General features: G+C 36.7%; 1 protein-coding gene across 1 annotated transcript in view; it reads left to right on the forward strand.

Annotated features, from left to right (window-relative positions):
- Positions 1–4,322, forward strand: part of LOC146734645 (uncharacterized) — a 6,081-nt gene extending 1,759 nt beyond the window's left edge. Inside the window, exons 1-2 of the mRNA XM_085508083.1 lie at positions 1–156; positions 2,120–4,322. The exon at positions 1–156 is cut by the window's left edge and continues 1,759 nt beyond it. Of these exons, the coding sequence (XP_085364209.1) occupies positions 1–156; positions 2,120–2,472 (509 nt within the window). The 3' untranslated portion in view covers positions 2,473–4,322. The remainder of the gene's footprint in view (positions 157–2,119) is intronic.
- Positions 4,323–12,226: the final 7,904 nt, after the last annotated feature.

Raw genomic sequence — 12,226 nt, forward strand, 5'->3', positions numbered from 1 at the left:
CGCGGGAAATACCAGCGTGGAGAGTCGACCCAGTTGCGTTGGAAAATAGAGACACTACCCAGAATGGGGGGACATCGGTAAGAATACGTAACGATCGACAGTTTGACATAAAAATTGGTAGGATTATAAATGAATGGAAAGCATCGACCATACAAGGTGAGTGAACAAGGGGTGGGACATATCTTAGTTCATGTTTCTTTACTGTAATTTGCAATGAAATAAAAATTTTCCGTGGTGGACCAATTCAGACCGCTCACCCTAACAGACCAGTTTCCGGGGACTCGGTTCCACCTAGTTGGGTCTGTCGGACCCTAAACTTTTCCCATGGACTGTTTTGCGGATTTGGGTTTTTCTAATAAACTTCCACCACGTGGGTCCGTTTCCTTTAACTGTCGACCGTGGATACCAGTGGTGCCGTTGTTACCCATATGCATATATCCTAAAATGCAATGCGGCGATATCGCGATGTGTACTCACCCCTTAACCAAACATACTTCACCCGAGCGGAAACTAATTCCGTGATACACGGGTTACACAGTGACAGTGCGGGGCAGCACAGTCACTCTACTCCTAATAGAGTGACTGTGGTGGCAGGGAAAATATAAACTCGAACGTGTACCACAAAACAATTGAAGATTCCCCAAAATGGATTAAAAAGCAGGTTTCTTCATAAAGTCATTAATTAATATATTTATTCAACGACAAAACATCAATACAGTAAATATATCTATTACAATGCTCACAGAATCAAGAAATATACTGTGGGGGCTAACAAGGAAATAAAATAACAAAGTTCTGAACCCCCACATAGACGCATAATTAAGTACGCATTCATAACCAAGAATTACGTAATGTGTAATAATTCAAGTTAAAAGGAAATAAACGAGCATTTAAATCCACCCCGACACAGTGCGTGAATACTGGGGAGTATTGACTCGTATTAAACTGCAACAGTATGTGGATACCGGAAACTATTGACTTGTATTAAACCGCGACAGTATTTAGATTCCAGGAACTATTGACTCGTATTAATCTGCGACAGTATGTGAATATTGGGAACTATTGACTTGTATTAAACTGAGACAGTATTTAGATACCAGGAACTATTGACTCGTATTAAACTGCGACAGTATTTGGATACCAGGAACTATTGGCTCGTATTAAACTATGACAGTATTTAGATACCCAGAACTATTGACTCGTAAACTGCGACAGTATTTGGATACTGAGAACTATTGACACGCCACTTCTATATATGTTTATATGCCAGCTTATCGCGTGACATCGACCTATTTCACCTGAATATTAACCTATGAGCATGTTTCCACATGATATTTACCCATACAAGGTCGTTGACCCCTGTCGCTCAAAGTACTCTCGGAGTACAAGAATTGAGGTGTCATCCGGCAAGAAAACAAATGTCAGATCTTTTTTTAATCAATTTGCACGTATCGATTCGAAAATGCATGTTACACAAGTGTTTGCGGGTGCATTTAGCGTTCAGTTTGTGGTATTGTTTTTACGAGCATACTCGAAGTACGTCATACCAATGAATAGTAATCGTGTTTATTCCATATAAAGTATAACAATATTTAGCGACATCTGAGCTGATAGTCCAACGCGACTGTCATTTAGTGGCAGTCCCCCCCCCCCTGAGGGTGAGGGAAGTCAGACAAAAACCAGGTCGAAAGCCTAAATTAACATAAACGGGTTCTTACTTGGGTCGGCAACACTGCACACAATAATTATTTTTTTCTCACACTTTGTTACTCTGCCAAGACCTACATGCCGTCATTCACGTGCAGTACGCCCGGAAAATGCCCCCTCTGAATATGAAAATGTAATTGCGTTCGCGCACAGCACCCTGGCACGTGCTGAGTGCCTGGTCGAAAACGTAAACCCGTACTATGAAACCATGCTTTAATTCTAGCCCGTACTAGAGCGTAGCGTTACAAAATGTCACTAAAATTTGAACGGTAATTTGTCATTGACAATGACTTGTCATGATTATTACTCTGATTGGATAACGCGTCAATATTTATATGACGTCGTAGCAGGTTTTTATCACCAGTACATTTCTGTTTAATTGTAACCTAATACTCTCTCTATTCGTTTACAGCCACTGTCAACCGTAATTACACTTACGACGTTGCAGATTTTAATCATTTCAACAGTCGCATGAATCAAGAACATCGCGAGAATGCCCTTTCCTCATTTCACAACCAACAACGTTCTATTATATATGAACCAAACCATACACGGAATCACAGCATTACATATGATAGTGCGCCCTCACGTACCATTAGAATGCCGGAAATGAGGGAATCACCACGTCGTGAAAATACTGATTCGTCGTTCAACTTTTTGAATTCAGTCTCAAACCTTTTCACACGTGTTGTTGATTTCATAAGTGACGCGTGGCGCAATAACGTGTCCACCCGGCGTCGGGAAGATGATGGGCTGCCCACTTAGAACAGTCACAGTGAAAAGGAGTACATTGCCAGACGAACGGTCTAGTTGCAGGGACAAAACACTAAATATAAAGATCCTAAGGAGTGTGAAACAGTGCTGTAGAATTTCGAAATTCATTTAGTTTTGTTTTAATTCCTCTATCAACAAATTTATCCGCTTTGCATATACTTTGAATTGAACATCCTTGTTTTGGAGTAAATATAAGGAACATTGTTTGTTCTGAACCATGAGTGTTTAATACTATGTTTCCATTGGTATACTGAAATAAATAAATAAATAAATAAAGACATAATACAAACAAATACATGGAACAATCTTGTCTTCAGAAACCATGACTGTTACTAGATGATTGTATCCATTAGTGTAATATACTGAAACAATGAAGAAAGTAATAAATAAATAAAAAAAAATAAAAAAAAAATATAAACAAATAATAATACAAACAAATACATGAAACAATCTTGTCTTTAGAAACTGTTACTAGATGATTGTATCCATTAGGGTACTTAAACTGAAAGAAATGAAGAAAGTAATAAACAAATAAATAAATAAATGGAATATACTTGTCAGTCATTATAATCAGAATTGTTACTTGATGCTTGTTCCATTGGTGTACTTAAACTGAAATGATGTTTGACGCAATTCAGTTTCCTCACGGGTCTATAAGCAGGACTTACTGTGTTTTGTGTAATCCATCAATGCCTAATCAATATCAATCGTTTATTGATTCAAACAAACTTAAGATATTTTAATTAATCAGAATCATATATTGTACGTAGACTGAATTCGTTCATTTAATGTAATGATCGTCTATAAAGCGATGGATTGTAAACCTTTATATCGAGAATTGTCAACTTAATGCAATTTTTTTAACTCGTTTAACGCACAGACAGTATCATCAGTGTACATGCTTTATTACCGGTGTTATATTACGAGCTGGTGTTATGAACTTTGACCTATTTTGTATTTGATATTGCCATATTACTGATTTTTGTGATGCAAGTATTGCATGATTTAATACAAATCAACGAGTAATAGTGGGCGTAATTGTGAAATGTCTCATTGTACAGCGGTATGCCGAGAATAATGATTTAAGTAGCCTGGACCAGTATTTTGTATATCTGCAGTTAACAGCATGATTGCAGCCTTGACAGTGATAACGCTATTGACCGTCACACTTGTTTCGCCCGCATGCGCAGTAACTGGTTGGCAAGGACCGATCGTTCGCATCGTTTTTCGTTGTTGTCGATATTAAATACCCATGTATATGTCACTGTTAATAAGTGTTAATAAAACAGCTTGCTGACAACTTTGTCATAACAGAATGCGATCTTTGCTGATCGGTAAGCGGCACTGTTATCAGATATTCGTACGATGGTGACGCATGTGACGTCACAGTGTGATTTTTAAGTTGTTTCCTTGTTTGTTGAGCACATAAACCGAACAAGAGCCCGATAGCGTGAATAACAATACATTTCTTTTACACCTGAAAATAGACGCAATTCAAGTAATTGAATAATGTTTTTAAATGTTAAACACATAGATAGTATTCATATACAAGAAATCAAACCAACATTTAGAGTTGAGTTCAGTTAAAAATTATCGTACTATTTCTGTAGTTTGCATCGCAAAAATACATAATATGGATAAGAATAAATTTATCCTAATTGTCCTTTTTCATACAATTTCCAGATTCACAATAAGACATTATTGAGCTACAGTAGATGCGATATATTTATTACTGGTCTTAAAAGTTACACCTTATTACCCTATTAGAAATAATTAGCCAGCTTTATACAAGTTATATTGTCTGTGATAATCTATGAATAAATCATTTTTTTACCAGTCAACTGAACATCTCTTGTGCTTGATATTATATTAAACAATGCACAAATGGATGCTGTACAGCAGTAGTAATGTCCTACATAAAACTTTACTATTAATAATTTGCAAGTGCACGAATGATAAGTATGAATAAATCAGATACACAATTGTGTTGTTAGTATCATTACTACTGACATACATCAGATGGCAGTTTCTCAAGAGTGCCATCAAGATCAATATCGGCCGAACTCCAGGCAAACAGATCACCTTCTGTATCACCATTACACTCTGCTGCGAGTTGCCCTATTTCATCATCAGTCAGAATTCTGCTCCACATATTGAAGTATGCCAGCTCTCCTTTCAATGTCTGGCTAGACTCGTATCCACCACGTAAGCTGTCTTGTTCTTGGCCAAGTATCAGAACACCACCTCCTCGGATTACGCTTCCACTCCGAAGACCTGAACCAGATGCAGTCAAAGCACCATCATCATATATACCCCATATGCCACCATTAGATGACCACGTGACACACACATGGTGCCATTCGTCATCATTCACAGCAATACCACTGTTGCCCCCATTGGTGTCTCGCATTACAACTTCCAAATTACTGGTATCGAATAGGATGAACTCATTATAGCTTCCACTGATAGCATAAGATATTGGTGTCCCCTGGTTGGTTTCTTTCGTTTTTACCCACATACAAGCAAATAACTCACTCAGCTCGGGGATGGGTGTTCTAATAGCCACGTCAGACAATGCACCAACAACCAACTTCTCATTACCAACCCATTGAACTGAATTTAAAGAAACATTTCATTTCATAATTATTATACGATGTGATATATTTACTATTGGGGGAGATTGCATGTATAAATTGAAAAGGTGGCTGGGGCACTGCTTATAAAAATCATTGCACCATTGAGTGTTTTTATTATTGTTTATATTAAATAGGGCTACGTTTGTATTACAAGTATGGTATGACCAACAGATCTAACACGAAACTGCCCATATCTGTTTGTATTTTGCATGGTAATGTCTGTAAAAAAACACTCGCTCTGTAGAGTAGAAAACATTAACAACTAGGCATCACTAATATAATAACTTACGACATATATCAGCTTGAAGCGTTTCATAACCACCATCAAGATCAATATTACCCGAACTCCAAGCAAACAGGTCACCTTCTGTTTCACCATTACACTCTGCTGCGAGTTGCCCTATTTCGTCATCACTCAGAATTCTGCTCCACATATTGAAGTATGCCAGCTCTCCTTTCAATGCCTGACTAGACTCGTATCCACCACGTAAGCTGTCTTGATCTTGGCCAAGTACCAATACACCACCTTCTCTGATTACGTTACCACTCTGCAGACCAAAACCAGATGCAGCCAAGGCACCACCATCATGAATACCCCATATGCCATCAATAGACGACCACGTGACACACAAATGGTGCCAGTCATTATCATTCACAGCAATACCAGTGTTGCGGCCATCACTGTCTCGTACATGGACTTTCAAATCACTGGTATCGAATATGTTAAACTCATTATAGCTTCCACTGATAGCATAGGATATTGGTGTCCCCTTGTTGGTTTCTTTTGTTTTTACCCACAAACAAGCTGACACGTCTCTCAGTTCAGGGATGGGTGTGGTAATAGCCACATCGGACGATGTATCAACAACTATTTTCTCATTGCCTGTCCATGGAGTAGCAACTGAATTGAAAAAAAAAACAAAAACATCAATTTATAATATCTACTAATAATGTGTGGTAATATATTATACACTAATTGAATGGAAATCTAAGAAAGCTGGAAAATAACTTTTGTTCGCTAAAAGTGTTCATGACACGAAGTCCAAATATTCACTATATTTGAATCACATCTTCAATATACCTAAAACAAAAATTGCTTTTATTGGATGAATATCCATTGAAATATGTCTTATTTTGACCGCAGACATGGCCTTGTCATTTACATGTGGACACATCGGCTTCTAATACGGCATTTAAAAATATGCAAGCAGTGATCAGGGTGGTTCTAAAGGGCTATTAAATAAGGATTATGAATATTCAATAAAATCATGACCATATTTGATGATTTAACATTTTGGTCATATACAGCGCAATTATAGAATTGTTTCTATCTGCAACAGTACCTGAGACATTTTAATTATGCATAATATTGCATGTCTGTGCACTACCCCAGAGCATATATGTACCAAGCTTCTTGAAATAGAGTGATTAGTTTTTGAGATTTCAATGGAAAAGCAACAAATTGGTAAATTATTATGCAAAATAGATAATTAATATTCACGGATTTTAACCTAAAACTAATCAGGTCTGAAATGAAAAGCATTGGCAAAATTGAGTTTCTATGCTGTACATGATATTAATAAGATATTCATCATTGTGTTATTATATACGTCTTGATTAATATAAACAACCAGGAGCTCAAAGTATTGTAGCAAAAAAAAGTATCGCGTCTATAAATCCAAAAGTAAAAACGATATACGCATTATTTCTACCATTGCACAATTGAACACCCTACATAAAATTTTATATTGAATATGGAGAGATTCAAACAAATATCTATGCTGTGACCAAAGTTTTTTGCTGGAATCACCTAATTGTGCATCAATAGAGCATAGATGTGACATTGTATGTATGGTAACATGGTATAGCATATAAACAACTAGATCAGACAAAAAACTGTCAACAATATTACTAAAACTTACAGCATACATCAGCTGGTAGAGTTTCATAACGACCATCTAGATCAATTTCACCCGAACTCCAAGCAAACAGGTCACCTTCTGTTTCACCATTACACTCTGCTGCGAGGTGCCCTATTTCATCCTCACTCAGAATTCTGCTCCACGTATTAAAGTATGCCAGCTCTCCTTTCAATGCTTGACTAGATTGATATCCACCACGGAAGCTGTCTTGTTCCTGGCCAAGTACCAGTACACCACCTCCTCTGATTATACTACCACTCCGAAGACCTGAACCAGATGCAGCCAAAGCACCATCATCATAGATACCCCATATACCTCCATTAGATGACCACGTGGCACACAAATGGTGCCAATCATCATCATTCACATCAATACCACTGTTTCCACCACTACTGTCTCGTACAACGACTCTCAAATCAGTGGTATCGAATAGGGTGAACTCATTATAGCTTCCACTGATAGCATAAGATATTGGCGTGCCCTGGTTGGTTTCTTTTGTTTTTACCCACAAACAAGCTGTTAACTCACTCATTTCGGGGATGGATGTTCTGATAGCCACGTCAGATGATGCATCAACAACTAACTTCTCGTCACCTATCCATTCAACTGAAAATCAATTTCATTTAAAAACATCTCATTAAAATTAATATATACTGCATATACCTTTAGTATATTAGTTTATATTAGTATATTTTAGTATCATTATGCCTATCACAGTGAAAAAGAACTGATGAATATTTTAGGCAAAATCTTAAAAAAAATAAGTCATAGTTTATGGTAGTTGTTAAATTGGTTACCATGGCAATATAAATCTTGTAAATACAACCATCTCCTTTGAATTTTCAAAGCAATAATTAAATTATTGGTTGCAAATTGTACCAAACCTTTTATACAAACCAAACTAAATGATTTTCCCACTCCAACGCAATCACTTACATAGGTAGGTTGCAATAACAAATATGCTTGTGTGTAAATCAGGAGAGACCCTGAGAAGAACGATTTCAATTTCCTCTCGTGATTCACGCAATTATTGAGTCGATATCTTTAGAGCCAATGGAATTTATGACTGCAATCTATTATCTCACTAATGAAGTATGCCATATCATCTGTGGTACTCAAAAAATGTTTCACACATTGTGTAATAAATTGCACTGCGGAGGACTTGGCACTGTCCATAATTGTTTATATTGAATAGCCACAAACGTCCTACTTTATTTTGTTATGTCCAGACATCGGTGTGTGTGTGGTATTATTAGGCGAATCACCAATAGTCATTATTATAACTTACGACATATATCTGCTTCAAGAGCTTCAACACTACCACCAAGATCAAGATTATCCAAACTCCAAGCAAACAGATCACCTTCTGTTTCACCATTACACTCTGCAGCGAGTTGCCCTATTTCATCATCACTCAGAATTCTGCTCCACATATTGAAATACGTCATTTCACCTTTCAATGCCTGGTTAGAGTCATATCCACCACCTAAGCTGTCTTGTTCTTGGCCAATAATCAGGACACCACCACCTCTGATTGAGCTACCACTCCGAAGATTTAAACCAGAAGCCCCCAAACCACCATTGTCATATATAGCCCATGTACCGCCATTAGATGACCAAGTGACACACAAATGGTGCCATTCATTGTCATGTACAGAAATGCCACTGTCGCCACCACCACTCAGTCGTACATAGAGTTCCAAATTACTAGTGTCGTATAGAACAAACTCACTAAAGCTTCCACTGACAGCATAAGATATTGGTGTCCCTTTGTTGGTAACTTTTGTTTTTAACCACAAACACGCTGACAACTCTGACATTTCGGGGATGGGTGTAGTAACAGCCACGTCAGATGATGCATCAACTAGTAACTTTTCACCTCTTGCCCCTTGAGCTGCAAAATAATTGTATTGTAATATATACAAATGTTGATAAACTATTTTACAATTTAATCATAATTAGGAAGTATGGAAACAGATAGATTCAATGAGCAAACTATAGACATAAATGGACCAGTTAGCCAGTTGGTCAATATCAAATGAGTAAGAACTGTGATAAGGCCTAATTTCGTATAAAGATTATCACATGGCTAGCCCTGATGGCCAATCTGACATTTAGAAGCCGAACTTTATTCTTGGAGAAACAGAAGAACAACAAATTACACAAATTCTACAACTTCAAATTCAATAGTTTTAAATACACTGACCCAATCACCTGGATTTGCAACTAACAAAATTGAAATCTCGGTTTTCATTTCTGCCATTGAAGTGGATCTCATCACCATGCAAAAGAAACTGTGACAATACTAATATTAATTCATCTGTCAACTCTAATTTCCAATATTTAAGAGTTATAATATATGTTCTTGTGTTTTGCTCTACTTCGATGCTCCTTTTTATCAGAAGAACGACAGTCTAACATACATCCTACATATACAAACAGTGTAAAAAGAAATACGATTTGTTAAACCGTATTGAATTTACAAAAAATTGAAGAAACCTTCACTTAAAAATGATATATCACAGCTTATCAAACTGGCTACTGCGTATTTTACTGCATTTCAATTACATTGATTCAATGCAGGGCTAGTCTTAACAGTTTGAGACAAAAACATTGAGATGTTATATGATCCATTATGCCCGTGGTCCAATACAATTGTTTATACAAACAGATATAAATATTGATATATAGAATACGCAAAGAACCATAGTATCCCATTCCACACGACCATCTCTAATATTACTCGTATTAGCATTACCATAAACACACTCAACAAAGCACAATACACGGTAATCTCTTGTGTTCATTTCCCACCACAGATGATACCTCGCACTCGAAAATAATTTGAGATGACATAACCACTTGGTTTTCAAACGAAGCATATTACGATTGTTATAAGTAAACATCACCATCTCACCTATAAACAAGACTAACACGGCAGATGAAGAGATGAAATTGTGCCACAGGAGAGATTTCTAATACCGGGTACATTGCCATACTCATGACAATACAATACGCATCAGACCCATCCACCTTTTAACGCACACTAAATAAACATCGTCCTTCAACGATAATAACAAGAATTTAACCTCTCACTACAACTAAACGTGTCAAGGTCATTTTTTATTTCAAAGTGCTGTCATGATTCATATTTTCATGTCTTTGGGTGAGGCCACTTTTAGCGGTCATAGGGACTTTCAATGATGACCCCTGGATAATCTGCATCTGCTTACAATTTATCATGATAGCGTTCATGGCATGTGAGTGGGATTAACCAAAAAGACAACTGGCGGTTATAATTGTCGGATACGGAATATTAGTTGAAATAACAAGACGCCTATAACTATGAGAGTTATGTCCCGACATCGGAGGCAATTAATCAGACATTAAGGCGTGTTAAATACTTTGTGTGATTGTCTATATGTGTTGAGGCTACGCCTCGAGCTCTTAAACTACTCTGTAATTAGTTAACAGTCGGAATGTGAATAAAACCGATCTCAGTTAGTTGTGGCAAGCTCTCGAAGAGGCCCAAGTCTTAACGCGGCCGGGAGAGAGTTACAACGCGGCTGAGACCCAATTGACACAATTCGATTCTCTGTGTGTCTTTGTTCGATTGAAAGGGTGGCGAAACTTCCGATCACTGGTATCTGACTCGAAGGCTTGATAACGCGACAATTAAGCCTTCATAATGCACTGAATGATTTTTACAAAACATCCTTTTTATCACAGTAAATGTGTGAATTCAATTTATCACAAAAACGCCTAATTTAAAACCTGTTTACATTGTGAACACGAAATTGCGTTTGTTTTGTATCAGTTGTAAAAAAAAAAACGGTTTGAACAATTCAGAATAGCCTGTATTCTTTCTTGTCCGTTCAGAATTCCGCATATTGACTGAAGTTATATGATTAGACTATGTTACCCCTGTTGAATACAATTGTCCAGTTGGGCGCAGTCGGTAACAACCACACACATACAAGTTCTGACACATATCATCGCAATAGTTTCTGCTGAAACAAGCAGCAAATTATAAAAATAAAATTTTAACATGAAAACAACATTGCGCTCACCCGATTCAGTTGTAAAGACCGTTGTAAGTATAGTAGTTGTAATGACTGGTGCAGTTGTTTCTGAAAGACGAACACAAATGTATATTATTCCTAAATTCTCAAACAATTATGACATAATAATTTATTAATCTATTGACGAGCAAATGTACAAAATGCATCAATGCCATTTCATTGCAAAATGCACTGAACAATATTTTACAAAATCCTTTGTCTTACAGTACTGTAAAATACTTTATTTTCGCTTAGAATTAATTTTCGCTATTTTCGCTGAAGGGATGATCAGTGAAAACAATCCAGTGAATATACCTTTTTATTTTACATTCAACTCGTCAAAAATCAGTGAATTTTTATACAAAACGCCTAAACAGTTTTTTTTTCAGCGAAAAATTAATTCCAGCTAAACTAAAGTATTTTACAGTATACCTCGAAATTATTACAAATGTGTAAATTTAATTTATGACCAGTCTGTCGTCTTGCTCTTCCATTCGGAATTCCGTCACTAATGAGTCATGTGTCGTTTTACATCATTGAATATAATGATAGAAGTGCCAGAACCACTTGGATGCAGTCGGCAATAAACGACATCATCGCTTATCAACGTATCCATGAATTCATACGTTTTAAATGTTGAATGTTCAAATGTTGAATTCATTTTGACTAAACACTGAACATTTGTGGAGCCGGACCCACACTGCTACGACTCGTCATAGCATGCCGTGTTGTAATTAACGTAGACACCAATTAATGGATCATTTTCCTTAAATCAACAATGTTTTCAAACTCTGAAATGGCAATAATACAGAGGCAAAGTCAGTAAACGAATGAAACGAAATATTGACATTTGAAAAAAGCTTTTACCTGATTCAGTTGTGGGGGTTGATGTAGGTATCGTAGTTGGTGCAGGCGTAACTGAAAAAAAGTAATATTACTCATAATTTTGGTCTTTCTTACATACCTGTAACCGATTATCCACGCCTGTAATTAACGTTGTTTCAACAAGCACTAGAATTAATGTGTGAATTAATTTCAGGACTAGCAATAACTTCTAGGTATCATTTGTGACCCAAAATACAAAGAGAGAATTACCAAATTTGATATTCTCGAAGAAACGGTGAGT

Source organism: Saccoglossus kowalevskii, chromosome 14, assembly GCF_978046115.1.
Source record: "Saccoglossus kowalevskii chromosome 14, keSacKowa6.1, whole genome shotgun sequence".
Taxonomy (NCBI): domain Eukaryota; kingdom Metazoa; phylum Hemichordata; class Enteropneusta; family Harrimaniidae; genus Saccoglossus; species Saccoglossus kowalevskii.